Source organism: Leptonychotes weddellii, chromosome 4, assembly GCF_054177405.1.
Source record: "Leptonychotes weddellii isolate Sample4059 chromosome 4, ASM5417740v2, whole genome shotgun sequence".
Classification (NCBI taxonomy): domain Eukaryota; kingdom Metazoa; phylum Chordata; class Mammalia; order Carnivora; family Phocidae; genus Leptonychotes; species Leptonychotes weddellii.
In genome coordinates this window covers 96,928,612-96,947,833 of record NC_138372.1, presented here as the reverse complement: position 1 = coordinate 96,947,833, position 19,222 = coordinate 96,928,612, and the positions used below count along the sequence as shown (strand labels likewise).

Here is a 19,222-nt window from a genome sequence, read left to right as displayed (position 1 = left end):
AAAAAAAAAAAAAAAAAACAAAACTAGACATGCACTTACTATAACACCTGGTAATTTCTCCCCTGATCATTCATATCAGAAAAAGAAAAACCTATGTTCACTCAAAAAGTTGTACACTAATGTTCATAGCACCTTTATTTGTAATAGCCCAAATATGGAAATGATCAAAATGTCCCTCAGCATGTGCACAGTTAAATGAACTGGTACATTCATATCATGGACTACTACTCACCAATAAGAGGAAGTTGACTATTGATATACATACAAACTTGGATAAATCTTGAAGGAATTATGCTGAGTGAAAAAAAGCCAATCCCGAAAGGTTACACACCATATTATTCCATTTGTATAACATTTTTGAGATGACAAAACTACGGAAATGGTGAGATTAGCAGTTGTGAGGTGTTAGAGAGGAGGGTAGGAAAGAGGTGGCTGTGGCTGTAAAAGGGTAGCATGAGGAATTCTTGTGGTGATGGACTGTTCTGTATCCAGACTGTGGTGATGGGCACCTTAGTCTATACATGATAAAATTATATAAAATACACACACAAACTCACAAGTATACGTAAAACTGGTAAAATCTGAATAAGGTCAGTGAATTGTACCCTGGATTCATATCCTGGTTGTGCTATCATAATATAGTTAGGAAAGAGGTCATTGTTGGAGGAAAGCAGGCGAAGGGCACAGAAAATCATTCTGTATTGTTTCTTACAACTGCATGAGTTACATGTCAATCTACAGCTATCTCAAAATAAAAAGCTTTCAAAAAAGGCAGAAAGATGTGTTGGAGACAATCACTCAAACGTTTCAAATCAATAAGGAAGTGCACACCCCTCCGCATTATGGATTAATTAGATAATACTCTTCAAATGGGAACAAATGTAAGAAGAAGGGCCTCAAGTAAATAATTACAATTGACACATTAATTTTGTAAACCATTACTTCTCATGTCTGAAAGAAATAAAGATAGACTGAGTGAGATATGCTATACTTAATATCTAACCAAAAGCCAAGATGTGGTTCATAAAAGTACTACTAATTCCTAGATTTCTCAGTAAACCCTTTAGAAGAAGGGAAAGCCAAGCCCGATGTATTCACCTGTTCAGTCAAAATTAACCTAGGATGAACAATCCACTTCCGTGTGTGAGAAATAAAATGGAACTCTGACTGCAATACCTTGTAAACCCAAAGGTACATCCAAACCCTAAGGAAGAGGAGGAGAAGCTGATTTTGCAGAATAATGCAGTGTCTCTTTCTTTTCCCCATCTATTGAATGCTGACTCTGTCCTGCAGCTGTATGTGCTCCCATGAAGTATCAGATTTATTGTTAGCACAAGCTCAATAGTTGAGGTACTACTATTACACTCACTTATGACAGGGAAATTAAGAGGCTCAGAGAGTTTAGATTAATAATATAGATATCTTAATAAATCCATCATTAAATCTCAGCTATTTGCTAAATTTTCATTCTTGGGATTGGGGTTAGAAGGAACTACCTCTATTTAATATTAATACATTTTTCTTTTATTTACTCAGTTACTATAAATATGTAGAAATAAGAAATGTAAACTGAAAGAAAAAGTTTCTGCCAGGCCATAAAGTAAACAAAATAGTGAAATTTTCATCCTAATACATGTTTATAATAAGTTATATCAAAAGGAATGAGAAAAATGGCACGACGTATTACAAGACACCAAGAAGAGGATCTAATAGACCTGAAAAATAAGAAATTCATCTAAAAGAAAGGAAAAATAAAATCCAAATCTCAGTCGGTAGAGAACATGACTCTTGATCTCAGGGTTATCAGTTTGAGCCTCAGGTTGTGCATGGAACCTACTTAAAAAACAAAAGAAAGTAAAACCATTGGAGATGGGCACATTCATATACCAAAGTAATGGATTCATTTTTGACTCTGTGTTTTTGTTTCATTTTGCCTTTGTCCTTTATTCATGGTATAACTGATATACCCTCTATCCCCAAATTATAAGGGACAGTCCAAATAAACTATTTGGTGCTTCTGAGCCAAATAAAAGGTCGTATTTCTCCCCTTCATTTCAGGCACAAAGTCACACTTGTTTGACTTGATATTTTCATATTCCAACTTCCAGAAGATAACTGTCTCTAGTCTGTGCTTGACAATTTGGTCAATTCACTGTAATGAGAAACCTGGACAACAATGTAGAATGACTTCTAGTATATATTAACATGAATAATTAAGAAGACAGTCTGCCACCTCCCTATCAAAATCATAAGATTTTAGGGTATCCTACACAAGATTCATGATTTATAACCTTCAAATTTATGTCCTAGACTCCTTAAAATAGTGCTGTCTCAAGAACGTGATATGGACCTTCACACTGAAAGACTACTTTTTCCCCAAACAAAATCACATTTTATCAGTATTTCTAATTTTGCTGGTTCCTTAATCACTTGCCTTCTTAAATCCTTCCTCCAGCCCAAACAGATCATCTAATGAAGGCCCACACAGATTGGTGAATAAGAACATGGACTACAGAGATAACCTCAAACCTGGGCTTACTCATCTATACCATATATTCATTCGATCTACAGCTTTTTTCTTTTTTTAATTTATTTATCTGAGAGAGGGGGAGAGAGAGAGGGAGAAAGAGAGGGAGAACGAGCAGGGGGAGCAGCAGCCTCCCTGCTGAGTAGGAACTCCAATGTGGGGCTCGATCCCAGGACCCTGGGATCATGACCTGAGCGGAAGGCAGGTACTTAACCAACTGAGCCACCCAGGTGCCCTGACCTACAGCTTTTTCATCTGGAAAATAAGGAAAGCAAATTGAATCTTAGAGCATTATTTTGCATACTAAATGATTTAATATGTAGTAAGCCCTCAGCATTATACCTACCATACAGTAAACCTTCAAATGTGATACAACAATGACAAGGACAATGTTGAAGGAGGAAAGAAGAAGCTATTTTTCTCCAATTATTATTAGGAATTTGTGGTCCAAATTAAAGTTTGTCCAGCTCTTCCTCTCATCTTGATGATATTTACAATATTGCAAGGCTATAAAGTCAACAAAATTCAGGACAGATACCATACTGGACACATAAAGTCCAATCTGGGGTATTTGTTTATTCCTTAATGTAATATCAAGAGCAAATTGGTAGAGGAGTGAAAAAATTATTTTTATGAGCCAGAAAGTGATCCCACTGAAAGAGCATGACACTGGCAGTCAGGTGGCTAGGGTTCTAGCCCTGTTTCTTCCGTTAATCTGAATAATCAGAGTAAGTCATTTCCCTCTTCTAGGCCACATACTCTCTCCATCCCCCCAAAAGGAGCTGATACTATAAGATTTTTAAGAACCCTCAAGAATTAACATTCTACCTTTTTGTTAGGGAAAGGAAAAAAGGCTGTGGCATGAACACTAATGTAGCATATAGATGGCACTTCCAATGTTCAGCCTTTTAAGTGTACAGTGGCCAGACTCCAAGGAAAAGCTAAGTATCCCAGTTACTGTTTGCCATCCTCTTCTTGTCCTCCGTTCTTCCCATCTTGTTTTTACCATTTTGTGGCTTATGACCCCATCCCAACCTCTCAATATAAAGCTAGTCTATATCACTAAGAAATAAAAGTTGCCGTACTGAAATTTAATAACTTAAATATTTATATCCACTCAAAAAGAAATCCAAGCTTACTATTCTCTTATATGATTACTTCAAAGGAAGGGAGGCAAAAGCAGAACAGGAACAAAGAGAAATAGATGGCAAAGCCTTGTTTTTCTGGTTCAAGCAGAACAAAAGAAATTTTAAATGCATAGAATCCCAAACTAAATTGAAAATGACACAAAGCTAAACAGAACTAGTTAGAGGTGGAGGTGAATAGATTATAGGAGAAAGTGATCTCTCAAGGACATTCATATTTGAGAGGTTAAGTATGTATATATAAGTATTTATAAATAGGAGAACATGAAAGATCACTAAAATGAGATAATATATTATTAAACCATAAATGGTACTTGTTAATTTTTATTAAATAAGTCTTAATAGAAAAAGATCACAAGTTAATCATAGGGCTAGTATAGTGCTATTTATTATATTCTACTTCAACACTGATTAGTTCCAGGATGGATACATGTCTCAGCAGATCAATGAAAATCACTTCAGAATTTCTGGTAAAATACTGAAAAAGAAAGCCTTATTTTTATCGGACTTGTAGCTGTGAGTTACCACATGGAAAAGACCTAACAACCTTTTCAGACCAATATACCTGAAGCATGAAATATTCTCCCTGTGGCTTTCAATTATAAGCACTATTAAATTCTTTTTTGTGCTTAAGCCAGAGTATTACTGACTTCCCTGAGTAATACAACTTGTCAACCTTTATATATGCTTGGCTTTCTGACTAATCAAATGAGTTGTAAAGATGATTATTTAATATAATCCTTGTTTTAAAAAAATGACGATACAAAGTAATAAATGTAACAACAGGCTGATCCATAGCACCGTGTAACAAAAAAAAGTATTCTTGGGTCATCCTGATATGTATTATAATACTCTAATACAAGAATGTGAAAGAGAAAAGACAGTTGCTAAAAGATAGCTGGAAAGGATTTTATTTTATTTTATATTTTATTTTATTTTTTTATTTTATATTTTATTTTTTATTTATTTTATTTTATTTATTTTTTATTTTATTTTATTTTTATTTTATTTTATTAAGATTTATATATTTGAGAGAGAGAGACAAACAAATGAGTGGAGAAGAGGGAGAGAATATCCAAGCAGACTCCTGCTGAGCATGGAGTCCTATGTGGGACTTGATCTCATGACCCATAAGATCAGGACCTGAGACAAAACCAAGAGTCAGGCACTTAAGTGACTGAGCCACCCAGGCACCCCTATTTTATTTTTAAGATTTTAAAATTTTAAGTAATCTCTACACCTAACCTGGGGCTCAAACTCACAACTCTGAGATCAAGAGTCAGATGCTCCATCAACTGAGATACCCAGGTGCCAGCTGAGAAGTATTTTAAAGATAATAAATGAGATCAGACTTAAAAAAAGTCTTCCAGAGAAATGTGCACGAGTTGACAACATACTAGTTCAGTATTCTACCTAGCACTCTTGTTCTATTTTGCATGCTAACATTTGCCAAAATAACCTGTGAGCCATTCCAAGGATCCCCCTGGAGAGAAAACTATTAATAGATTTGGAATAGACACCATGTTCACCCACTTCTTCCCCACCTCCTGATGGAGAGACCACTCAGGAAGAAACCATGAAAAAGAACACAGTCTCACAGGAAAGGAAGCTTTTCTAGGTATATGAAATATTTTTAAGATCAAACAGTTTGTTAAGAAACAAGAGTTTCCAGTCACTTGCTTGTAGTAGCAACTTTCAAACTACATCTTGCAACTCATTAGAAGGAACCTACATCAATTTAGTGAGACTAGGATTATGGTAAAATAAAAGAGAATGAAGAGTATATCAAACCTAGTAAGGTTAGTGCTGTTTATAAAATGTTTGTTTCAGGGGTGTGCGTGTGTGTGTGTGTTTGTGTGTGTGTGTGCATGTAAGTCATGTGTGCACTGGGAGAAGATATAAGATGTATTTCTTACTAGGGGTCGCAGTCACAAAAGTCTGAAAGCTACTGGCTTTCAGATACAGCAAAAGATACAACAAAAGAAAGGCCTAATACAGAACCCTCCAAGTAAGATCAATAATAAGTCTTCTATTGAACTGTGAGAAGTTCTATGGGGAGGGATCAGTAGACCTTGTAAGAACGGACTCATCTTTCAGAAAAATTTCTGAGACCTAAAGGACACCTGGAGAAAAAGAAAACATCATGAAAATAGTAATGATCAAATAAAATACTTTCAATTGTCACATTCTTTACCCACAGTCTCAGATGTCAGTGCAGGCCTTACCTGAAAGTGTCTTTTGGTAAGAAACACACTGATGTCTCCACAAAGAAATGGCAGATCTCTCTCGATTCTGCAGGCCATTTAGTCTTTCTGCTAGCCCGCCTCTGTTTAATGAATTATAATGTATTAAGTTAGTTAAAAGAAACGCTTCAAAATAGTTGGAACATTTATATTTTATACTCTCCAACCAGAGACAAATAGATAAAACATACAAATCCTAACTTATTTGGCATTACATCGTCTTCCTAGAGGCCCAATCCTCCTAGATCTGTAATCTTTTTAAAGATTTCTTGGAAGCTCAGTTTCTGGATTCTTAGAAATACAAGCTACTTTCAGATCGATTTGACTTCCTTTCTATTCTTTCCTAGTTTATTTATCCCATAAACATATACGGATCACTTCTTTCCTGTTCTACCTAGCAAAGTGCTAGATGCCAGGAATGCAAAGAAGGCAATGAGCCATGCCATGGGGGAGCCTCACAATCTGACAAAACATATAAATTAAAGTGTGGTCAGAATTGTAGTCAAGAATAAAACCTGCAAATTGCTGATAGGCAGAACATTAAATAAGAAAATTTGGGTATGGGCTTATTATTTGGACCACAGAGACAACTGAGTATTAATCACAAGCACACAGCAAGGATACCAACATTATAAAAATAAAAAACACTTCCATGTATGGCAAGAAGATGATTCATAAAAATGGACATACTTCATAAAAACCCTTCCCCATCAATGAATAATATATATATTATACCATTATATATTACTACACTAATATATCAATTATATTATTATAATATTTATATATTATATATAATATACATTATATATTATAATTACATATTATATAATTACATTGTTATATATTATATGATATAATAAATATAATAAGTATATTTTATATTAACATAATACAATGCTTATATTAACATATTAAATCATATATAATATGTATATTCATTTATATATGAACATATATAAATATTTTTGATTCAGTAAACTACCTAGGGTCAGAGAAGTCAGCAGCTCCTAACCATCTGTGCTCTCAAGAAAAGTCAGGTTCAGTTGTTAACCACCATATGACCACATGCTACATAATTTATCAATATATTATCTCATACAATTATGTAGCAGCTCACTGATCGTTTCAGTACACAGATAACGTACTGAAGATAGATAAAAGAGATCATTTTATTCTAATAATATACCTTTATAAAGAAAGAACAAATATCAATAATTACCAAATAGATGAAAAAACCAGAGCTTAGAGAGAGGTTAAGGAAATTCTCCAGTATTACATAACTAGCCAGATGATGAAATAAGTTGTTGAAACCAGAAAAGACTTATCATAATGCCCAGCATTTAAACCTTCAAGAAATAGTCATTGGTGTTACAGATTTTGTTATGATTTTTACTTGCACCTTATGCTCTTTCCACTGAAATGACTATTTTTATACATATTATGTATATTATCGTACTACCTACTTTGTTTTTCTTTTTCTTTTTTTTTTTTTAAAGATTTTATTTATTTTTTAACAGAGAGAGAAACAGCGAGAGAGGGAACACAAGCAGGGAGAGTGGGAGAGGGAGAAGCAGGCTTCCCGCCGAGCAGGGAGCCCGATGTGGGACTCGATCCCAGGACCCTGGGATCATGACCTGAGCCGAAGGCAGACGCTTAACGACTGAGCCACCCAGGCGCCCCCCTACTTTGTTTTTCTATAGACACTTGTTTTCCAATGGCACTATTATTTCTAAATGTGTAGTATATAAATATATATATATAATTCTCATAATCACAAATATGCCAAAGAACCTCTACTTTATAAAAATGTCTATCTCTACTTAATATATGTGTAAGCTCCGCTTCATAGCCTTCTGTTTACAGAAAGTAACTCATTTATACTCCTTCTCTAAACAACATTATAAAAGTAGGTACTATTGTCATCTTCATTTTACACATGATAAACTGAGGCACTGAGAAATTAAACACCTATGCAAGGTGAGGCATGTAGTAAGTGGCACACCTGGATGCACACCCAGGCAGTCTGGCTCCAGAGTTCATAAGCTTAGCTTCAATGATATATCAACTGCCTCTTAGAGAGTACTACTTAAAAAGAAACTCATAATAAATACAGAAAAAAAGCAAAACACTGTATTTTTTGTACAATGATCTAGACAGTTATTTGTCAAATGTTGGTTTTTCAATCCTATGACTGCGAAGAAAAGAAAAAAGAAAAAATGCAATCTGAAAGCAGTATATGGTTAAGGCCACATCCCCAAGTAAACTGTAGAATCTCCCAAGTAAACTGTAGGAATTATAAGATGAAAAGTCAAAAGATAGAGTAAAAATAAATGCAGAACAGTTCTCTGCATGTGGGAATATCTAGAGCCATAAGATAGAATCAGCATTTGAGCTTGCTTTTAGTTATTAGGAACTGTACTGGTGCTTCACAGAATATCTCTGTTCGAATCTGCCCAGAGAAATTCTCATCATATGCAACAAAACTTAGGAATGGAAACACCATGACTTCCATTCAACAATCATAATTCTAGTAAAAACCTGTACCACATTATTTTTTTTAAGATTTTATTTATTAATTAGAGAGAGAGAGAGTGCAAGCGAGAGAGCACAAGCAGGGGGAGCAGCAGAGGGAGAGGGAGAAGCCAACTCCCCACTGAACAGGGAGCCTGACCTGGGGCTCGGTCTCAGGAAAGGCAACTGCTTAACTGACTGAGCCACTCAGGCACCCCCACACCACATTATTTAAAAAAAAAAAAAGTCATGCAGGCAGTTCAATAAGGCTCTGTTTGTATACATACAAATTAACTTTTTTTTTTAAGTTCCACTGAAGTATAATTGACAGATATACTAAGATATTTAAAGTGTATATTGTGGTGATTTGATATAAATTGTGAAAGGATTCCTCCCATCTAGTTAATTAACAAACCCATTACCACACATATTTAACTTTTGTGTGTGTGTATGAGAATATTAAAGCTCTACTCTCTTAGCAAATTTCAGTTGTACAATACAATGTTAACAATATTAGTCACTGTGTTTTACTTTTTCTTTTTACACTAATGCCAGATTTTTTTGTTGTTGTTCTTCAATCTGAAAACTATTATAGGTTATCAAAGCTCAAAGGTAGTAGGTATTACTGTATTTTACTTTAAATCCTCAGAACTTATTCATCTTTTACTTTAAATCCTCAGAACTTGTTCATCTTATACCTGGTACCCTTTTACCACATTCTCCATATATACACAACTGGCACTGGCAACCACTTTCTTACTCTCTGTTTCTATGAGTTTGACTTCTTTTTTGTTTTTAGATTCCACTTAATAAGTGATACCATGCAAGTACTTATCTTTCTCTGTCTGGCTTATTTCACTTTGCATAATGCCCTGAAGGTCCACCTATGTTGTCACAAATGGCAGGACTCCCAGCTTTCTCATGACTGTATAATATTCATGTGTGTGTGTGTGTGTGTGTGTGTGTGCGTGCACGCGTGCACATCACATCTTCTTATCCATTTATCCACCAGCTGAGATTAGGTTGTTTCCACATATTAACTATTCTGAATAATGCTATGATAAACATGGGAGTGCAAATATTTCTTTGATATCCTGTTTTCACTTCTTATAGGTTTACTCCTGAACAGTGAACTGGTAGATCATAAGATAGTTCTATATTTAATTTTTTTCTTAAGAAATCGCCATACTGTTTTCCATAGTGGCTGTACCAATTTACATTCCCACCAACAGTGCACATGGTTTCTCTTATCTTCACATCCCCACCAGTACTTGTTATTTCATCTTTTTTCCCCCCTAAAGATTTATTTATTTATTTTACAGAGAGAGAGAGAGTGCGCACATGCACGGGAGCAGTGGGAGGAGCAGAGGGAGAAGAGCAGACTCCCAATGAGCGCAGAGCCCAAGACAGGGCTTGATCTCATGACCCTGAGATCATGACCTGAACTGAAATCAAGAGTCAGTTGCTCAACAGACTGAGACACCCAGGCTCCCACATCTCTTATCTTTTGATGATAATCAATCTAACAGGTATGATTGAGATCTCTGAATTTTGTCTTACATTACCTTGATGATTAGTGATGTAGAGCACCTCTTTCATGTACCTGTTGGCCATTTGTATGTCTTCTTGGATAAGTATCTATTCAGTTACTCTGTCCTTTTTTAATTGGATTGTTTGTTTTCTTTGCTGAGTTGTAGGTGTTCATTATGGATTTTGGATATCAATCTTTTAATAGATGTATAATTTGCAAATATTTCCTCCCTTTCAGAAGAATGCCTTTTTCATTGTGTTAATGGTTTTCTTTTTTGGTGTAGAAGCTTTTCAGTTTGGTGTAGTCCCACTTGTTTATTTTTGCTTTGATTTCTTTTGCTTTTGGCATCAAATCCAAAAAATCATTGCCAAGATCTATGTCAAGGAACTTACCCCCAAGTCGTCATCTAAGAGTTTTATGGTTTGGGGTCTTAAATTCAAATCTTTAATACATTTTGAGTCAATTTTTGTGTATTGTATAAGATCATAGTCTAGTTTCATTCTTTTGCATGTGGCTGTCCAGTTTTCCCAGCACCATTTATTGAAGAGACTGTCCTTTCCCCATTGTATATTCTTGGCTCCTTTGTCACAAAGAAATTGACCATATATGCATAGGTTTATTTCCAGACTTTCCATTATGTTCCATTGAAATATGTCTATTTTTATACCAGTACCATACTGTTTTGATTGCTACTGCTTTGTGATATAGATTGAAATCAGGAAATGTGATGCCTCCAGCTTTGTTCTTCTTTCTCCAGATGGTGTTGGCTCTTTAAAGTCTTTTGTGGATCCATGCAAATTTTAAGATTGTTCTATCCCTGTGAAAAATGCAGTTGGAATGTTGATAGGGGTTGCACCGAATCTGTAGATTGCTTTGGGCAGTATTAACATACTAACAATATTAATTCTCCCAATCTATGAACACATTTATTTTTTACTTCCTTGATTTCTTTCATCAGTGTCTTATACTTTTGAGTGTACAGTACTTTTACCTCTTGGGTGAAATTTCTTCCTATGTATATGAGCGAGGGGAGGGGCAGAGGGAGAAGGGGAAGGAGAAGCCAACTCCCTGCTGAGCGGTGAGCCTGACCCAAGGTTCAATCCCAGGACCTTGAGATCATGACCTGAGCTGGTCAGATGCTTCACCAACTGAGCCACGTGGGTGCCCCTCTTCCTAGGTATTTTAATATTTTGATGCAATTATAAATGGGATTATTTTCTTAATTTCTCTCCTGGATAGTGTATAGAAATACAACTGATTTCTGTGTATTGATTTTGTATCCTGAAACCACTGAATTCATTTACTAGTTCTAACAGTTTATTGCTGGAGTCTTTAGGGTTTTCTACATATAATATCATGTCATCTGTAAATAGAGACAGTTTTATTTTTAACTCTGAAATTTAAATGCCTTTTATTTCTTTTTCTTGCCTAACTGCTTTGGCTAGGACTTCTAGTAATCTGTTGAATAAAAGTGACAAGAGTGGGCATCATTGTCTTGTTCCTCATCTTAGGAGTATCATGTCTGTTGTAGGCTTATTATATGTGCCTTTTTATGTTGAGGTACTTTCTATACTCAAATCATTGGCATTTTTTCTTATGAATTGATGTTGACATTTGTCAAAAGCATTTTCTGCATCTATTGAGATACTCATATGATTTTTCTCCTTCATTTTGTTAATGTGGTATATATATCATGTTGATTGATTTGTGTATGTTGAACCATTCTTGCATCCTTGGAATCAATCCCAATTGATCATGGTGTATGAACCTTTTTTCAATTTGGTTTACTAAAACTTTGTTGGGGATTTTTGTGTCGATGTTGAACAGAGATATTAGTCTGTAATCTTCTTGTGGTGTCTTTCTCTGATGTTAGTATCAGAATAATGCTGGCCTTGTAAAATGACTTTGGAAACATTCCCTCCTCTTTTATTTTTTAAAAGACTTTGAGAAGGATTAGGTAGAATTTGCTAGTGAAGGCATTTGTTTCTGAACTTTTCTTTGTTGGGAGGTTTTTGATTACTGATTCAATATCCTTACAAGTAATTGATCTGTTCAGATTTTCTATTTCTTCCTGCTTCAGTCTTGATAGGCTATATGTTTCTGGGATTTATCTATTTCTCTTAGGTTGTCCAATTTGTCAGTGTATAATTGTTCACAGTAGTTTCTCATGACCCTTTGTATTTCTGTGGTATCAGCTGTAATGCCTCCTCTTGCATATCTAATTTTATTCATTTGAGTCTTTTTTCATTTCTTGGTATGTCTAGATAAAGATTTATCTATTTTTTAATCTTTTCCAAAAACCGTCTTAGTTTCATTGATAGTTTCTATTGTCATTTTAGTCTCTATATCATACACTTCCACCATGATTTTGATTATTTCCTTCCTTCTACTAACTTTGGGCTTAATTTGTTTTTTTATGATTCTTTGAGGTATAAAGTTACTTGTTTACTTCAGGTCTTTTTTTTTTCTCTTACTAAAGGCATTTTTAAAAATTTTTAAATTTAAATTCAATTAGCCAACTTAAAGTACATCATTAGTTTCAGATGTAGTGTTCAATAATTCATCAGTTGTGTATAACACCTAGTGATCATCACATCAGATGCCCTCCTTAATACCCATCACCTAATTACCCCATCCCCCTCCAGCAACCCTCCCTTCCAGCAACCCTCAGTTTGTTTCCTATAGTTAAGAGTCTCTCATGGTTTGTCTCCCTCTCTGATGACTTCCCATACCCCCCTTCCTCTATTACCTCTGTGCTGTTTCTTATATTCCACATATGAGTGAACCATATAATTGTCTTTCTCTGATTGACTTATTTTGCTCAGCATTATACTCTCCACTTCCATCCATGTTGATGTAAATGGTAAGTATTCATTCATTCTGATGGCTGAGTAATATTCCATTGTACATATATACCACATCTTCTCTTTATCCATTCATCTGTCAATGGACATCTTGGCTCTTTCCACAGTTTAGCTATTGTGGACATTGTTGCTATGAACACTGGGGTGCAGGTGCCCCTTCGGATCACTACATTTGTATCTTTGGGGGTAAATACCCAGTAGGGAAATTGCTGGGTCGTAGGGTAGCTCTATTTTTAATTTCATGAGAAACCTCCATACTGTTTTCCCAAGTGACTGCACCAGTTTGCGTTCCCACCAACAGTGTAAGAGGGTTCCTCTTTCTCTACATACTCGCCAACATTTGTTGTTTCCTGTCTTGTTAATTTTAGCCATTCTGACTGGTGTAAGGTGGTATTTCATTGTGGTTTTGACTTGTATTTCCCTGCTGCTGAGTGATGTGGAGCATTTTTTCATGTGTCTGTTGGTCATTTGTATGTCTTCTTTGGAGAAATGTCTGTTCATGTCTTCTGACCATTTCCTGACTGGATTATTTGTTTTGGGGGTTTTGAGTTTGAGAAGTTCTTTATAGATCTTGGATACTAGCCCTTTATCTGATATGTCATTTGCAAATATCTTCTCCCATTAATATAAGCATTTATCTCTATGAACTTCCCTCTTAGAACTGCTTTTGTTGCATCCCATTAGTTCTGGTATATTGTATTTCTATTTCTTTGGAATTGAGATTTTTTTTATTTCTCTTGTGATTTCTTTGACCCACTGGAGCATGTTTTTTAATCTCCATGTACTTGTGAATTTTCCAGTTTTCTTCCTATAATTGATTTCTAGTTTCAAACCATTGTGGTCAGAAAAGATGGCTATGATTTCAATCTTCTATGTTGTTAAAACTTGTTTTGTGGTCTAACATACGATCTAGCCTGAAAAATGTTCCAGGTGCTCTTGAGAAGAATGTGTACTTTGCTGTTCTTAGATGTATTGTCCTATAAATGTCTGTTAAGTCCATCTGATGTAATGTCTCTAAGTCAAATGTTTCCTTAATGATTTTATCTGGATGATCTAGCTATAGTTGAAAGTGGGGTGCTGTAGTCCCCTAATATTATTGTATTTCTGCCTTCTTTCATATCTGTTAAATTTCCTTCATATATTTAGGTGCTCCAATGTTAGGTACATAAGCATTTATAATTGTTCTATCCTCTTGATGAACTGATACCCTTGTGATTACATAATGATCATGTTTTTATTAGAGTTTGTGGCTCAAAGTCTGTTCTGTCTGATATAAGTATAGCAACCCCTTTGGGTTTCAATTTTCACAGAATATGGTTTTCTATTCTTTCACTTTCAGTCTATGTGCTCCTTTAAGGAATGAATGAGTTTCTTAGAGGCAGCATATAGTTGGGTCTTATTCTTTTAATCATTCAGCCACTCTATGTCCTTTGATTGGAGAATTTAATCCCTTTATATTTATAAGTAATTGCTGAAAGATAAGGACTTACTATTGCCATTTTCTTAATTGTTTTTTGCCTTTTTGTAATACATTTGTTCTTTTCTTCCTTTCTTTGTCTCTTCCATATTAATTTCATGATTTCCTATAATAGTCTGTATTGATTCCTTTCCCTTTATCTATTACAGTTTTTTTTAATAAGATTTTATTTATTTATTTGAGAGAGAAAGAGCACAGAGGAAGAGTGAGAAGGAGAAGTAGACTCTGCACTGAGCAGAGACCCCAATGTGGGGCTTGATCCCAGGACCCTGAGATCAAGACCCGAGCTGAAGGTAGACACTTAACCAACTGAGCCACCCAGGCACTGCCTGTTACAGGTTTTTACTTCGCAGTTACTATGAGGCTTAAGACATCTTATAACAGTCTATTTTAACCTATAACAACTTAAATTCAAATGCAGACTAGAGCTCTATATATTTGTTCTCCCCTGTTACAATGTTTTTGATGTCACAAGTTACATCTTTTTATCTTGTTTAGCCATTAACAAAATTTTTGTATAGATTTTTTAATACTTTTGTTTTTTAATCTTCATACTATAAGTGATTTACCCACCACCATTACATCATTAGAATATTCTGAAATTAACTACATATTTACATTTACCGATGAGATTATACTTTCATGTTTTCCTGTTACTCTTTAGTGTCCTTTTGTTTCAGCTTGAACAAGTCCCTTTAACATTTCTTGCAACACTAGACTAGTGTTGATGAACTCCTTTAGCTTTTGCTGTTGTGTAAAACTCTTAATTTCTCTTTCAGTTCAGAAGGACAACTTTGCTGGGTAGTGTATTTTTGGTTGGCAGCTTTTTTTCTTTTAGCACACTGAATGTATCATGCCACTCCCTACCTGACTGCCAAGTTTCTGCTAAAAAATCCACTGACTAAAAATTCATGGGGGGTTACCTTGTACATAACAAGGTAAATTTTCTCTTGCTGCTTTAAAAATTCTCTTCTTGGGATGTCTGGATTGCTCAGTTGGTTAAGCGTCTGCCTTTGGCTCAGGTCATGATCCCAGGGTCCTGGAATCAAGTCCCACATTGGGCTCCTTGCTCAGCAGGGAGCCTGCTTCTCCCTCTGCCTGCCGTTCCCCCTGCCTGTGCTCTCTCTCTCTAATAAATAAATAAAATCTTAAAAAAAAAAATAAAAATTCTCTTAACTTTTCATAATTTAATTATGTTTCTTGGTGTGGGTCTCTTGAATTCATCTTATTATAACTCTGTGGACTTCTTGAAACTAGATGCCCATTTCTTTCCCCAGATTAGGGAAGTTTTTAGCCATTGTTTCTTCAATAAGCTTTCTGCTCCTTTCTGTCTCTCTTCTTCTGGGATAACTATATTGCAAATATTCATCCACTTGATGGTATCCTTTACGTCCCTTAAGGTATCTCTGGTCTTTTCCATTTTTTTTTTCTCTTTTTGTTTCTGTGTTTGGATGAATTCCACTGCCCAATCTTTGAGTTCACTGATCTTTTCTTCTAGCTGATCTAGTCTTTTGAATTTTTCTGTAGTTACTGTATTCTTTTCAGGTCTGTGGTTTCTGTTTGGTATATTCTTTTATTTTCTATCTCCTAAAATTCTCACTTTGTTCATGCATTATTCTCCTGACCATGGTAAACATCTTTATGACTATTATTTTGCACCCTTTGTCAGACAAATCACTTATCTCCATTTCATTAAGGTCTGTTTCTGGAGTTTTTCCTTGTTCTTTTTTTGGAACATGTTCCTGTTTCTTCATTATCCTTGATTCTCTGTTTTGGTTTCTATGCATTACATTAAACAGCCACTCTTCCAGTCTTTATAGAGTGGTCTTGTGTAGGAGATGAACCTTATTGTTCAGCCTGCCCTGAGCTCTTAGTTGTCTCTTTGTGGAAGTCAAAACTCCCTTTTTTTTCTTAGTAGCTCCCAGTAGTTGTGGGTGCCAATACCTGTCAGTGTGCCAAAGGGTAGGATCTCAGTCAGCACTAGATATAAGCTGACTGAAAGCTGAACCCTTAGTCAGCAGCTTTTAAAGTATGCAAGCAGACTTCTTTCAGGGAAAGACTAGGAGCTGGGCATTTATCTCTGCTCCCTCTGTTCTGAGTCCTCAAGGGATAGCCAGGTAAGAACTGCTTCCTTGTTTGCTACAGACCCGTGGGACCCACAAACCACAAATCCCCCTAGTCATCAGAGCCAGGAGATCAAGAGATGTACCCTCTGGGAGACAGTAAAGATCTACAGGGTGCACGGAGAAGTCATCTGCTGACCTCCCTGATCTCTGGGGAGGATGACAGTCAGTACCTAGGTGTGTGCTAAATTAGAAGCCTGATCCTCGGTCACAGGCTGGGTGAACATGAAGTGTGGTCAGAGACCAGAGAGACAGGAGTGATGGACTGCTATTCCCTGAGGGCTCACTGAGGAGTGGCGCCCTGAGCTTTTGGCTCCTCCAGGACCAGAGATTGGGAGGCCACCATTTTCACTCTCCTCCTCCAAAGCTGTAAGGAAAGCTTTCATGGAACAAAAGCTACTGAGAGAAAACCCGAGCAGATTACTCAGCCTGGCCCCTGGCAAGGGTGGTGCAATTCCACCTCGGGCAAAGACATTTGAGAATCACTGCAACAGGCCCCTCCCCCAGAAGATCAGCAAGAACATCCAGCCAAGACCAAATTTACTGATTAATGAGAACGGCAAAACCCAAGCGCTGGGGGAATACAGCACATAGAATTCATGGCTTTTTTCCCCCTGATTCTTTAGTCTTTCAAAGTTAATTTTTAAAATTTTCTTTATCTTTTCCTTTTCTATTTTTTTTAGTTGAATTTTTCTTCTTTCCTTTTTCAGCCAACATTGTATCAATTTCCTTTTTTAAAATCTTTTTTAATTTTCATTTTTACAGTCATTCTATCCCTTCGTTGTATTTAACCTTATTTTTTATATACATATATGTTCTTTTTTCTTTAAAACTTTGGGATACAGTTTCTTCTAACAGACCAAAATATATCCTAAATCTAGTGTATGACTTTGTCCTAGTCTCCCGTCTAATCACAGTCTCTCCTTTTTTTGTTTTTAAATTTTTTTTCATTCTTTTTTTCAACCAACTTATCAATTCCTTTTTTAAAATCTTTTTTGGGCTCCTGGGTGGCTCAGTTGGTTAAGCCACTGCCTTCAGCTCAGGTCATTATCCCAGAGTCCTGGGATCAAGTCCCACATCGGGCTCCCTGCTAAGCAGGGAGTCTGCTTCTCCCTCTGACACTCTCCCCTCTCATGCTCTCTCTCTCTCTCAAATAAATAAATAAAATCTTAAAAAAAATAGATAAAATCTTTTTAAATTTTCATCTTTACAGTCATATTCCATCCCTTCATCATATTTACCCTTTGTATATATATATAAGTTTTTCTTTCTTTAAAATTTTGGGAGGCAATTTCTTCTAACAGACCAAAATACACCCAAAATCTAGTGTGTGGCTCTGTTCTATTCACCAGCCTGATCACATTCTTTTCTTTTTTTTTTTTTTCCTTTATTTTTCCCCCCAGTTTCAGGTCTCTTCTGATTTATTTAGTGTATATTTTTCTGAGGTCATCGTTACCCTATTAGCATTTTGTTCTCTCATTCACCTATTCTTCTCTGGACAAAATGACAGGACGGAAAAACTCACCTCAGAAAAAAGAACAAGAGACAGTACTGACTGCCAGGGAACTAATCAATATGGACATTAGTAAGATGTCGGAACTAGAGTTCAGAATGACAATTATAAAGATACTAGCTGGGCTTGAAAAAAGCACAGAAGATACTAGAGAATCACTTTCTGGAGAAATAAAAAAACTAAAAATCTAACTATGTTGAAATCAAAAAGGTTATTAACGAGGTGCAATAAAAAATGGACGCTCTAACCGCTTAAGATAAATGAGGCAGAAGAGAGAATTAGTGACATAGAAGACCAAATGATGGAGAATAAGGAAGCTGAGAAAAAAAGAGATAAACAACTACTGGATCACAAGGGGAGAAGACAAGTGATACCATAAGAAAAAACAATATTAGAAATGTTCTGTACTCAGAAAACTACAGAATACTCATGAAAGAAATTGAGGAAGACACGAAGAAATGGAAAAATGTTCCATCTTCATGGATTGGAAGAACAAAGATTGTGAAAATGTCCCCACTACTTAGAGCAATCTATACATTTAATGCAATCCCTATCAAAATACCATCAACTTTTTTCAAAGAAATGGAGCAAATAATCTTAAAATTTGTATGGAACCAGAAAAGACCACGCATAGCCAGAGGAATGTTGCAAAAGAAAAGCAAAGCTGGTGGCATCACAATTTCGGACTTCCAGCACTATTACAAAGCTGTCATCTTCAAGACAGTATGGTACTGGCACAAAACAGACACATAGATCAATGAAACAGAATAGAGAGCCCAGAAATGGACCCTCAACTCTATGGTCAACTAATCCTTGACAAACCAGGAAAGAATGTCCAATGGAAAAAAGATAGTCTCTTCAACAAATGGTGTTGGGAAAATTGGACAGCCACATGCAGAAGAATGAAACTGGACCATTTCCTTACACCACACACAAAAATAGACTCCAAATCATTGAAAGACCTCAATGTGAGACAGGAGTCCATCAAAATCCTAAAGGAGAACACAGGCCCCAACCTCTTCCACCTCAGCCACAGCAACTTCTTCCTAGAAACATCAAAAAAGGCAAGGGAAGCAAGGGCAAAAATGAACTATTGGACTTTCATTAAGATTAAAAGCTTTTGCACAGCAAAGGAAACAGTCAACAAAACCAAAAGACAACCGACAGAATGGGAGAAGATATTTGCAAATGACATATCAGATAAAGGGCTATTATCTAAAGTCTGTAAAGAACTTATCAAACTCAACATGCAGAGAATAAATAATCCAATCAAGAAATGGGCAGA

At 35.8% G+C, this 19,222-nt stretch overlaps 1 protein-coding gene across 1 annotated transcript in view; it reads right to left on the bottom strand.

The window, feature by feature from the left end:
- The window catches only part of SPIDR (scaffold protein involved in DNA repair), a 408,727-nt gene that overhangs the window by 244,925 nt on the left and 144,580 nt on the right, over positions 1-19,222 (bottom strand). Inside the window, exon 3 of the mRNA XM_081817117.1 lies at positions 5,898-5,998. Coding sequence (XP_081673243.1) covers positions 5,898-5,998 — 101 coding nt within the window. The remainder of the gene's footprint in view (positions 1-5,897; positions 5,999-19,222) is intronic.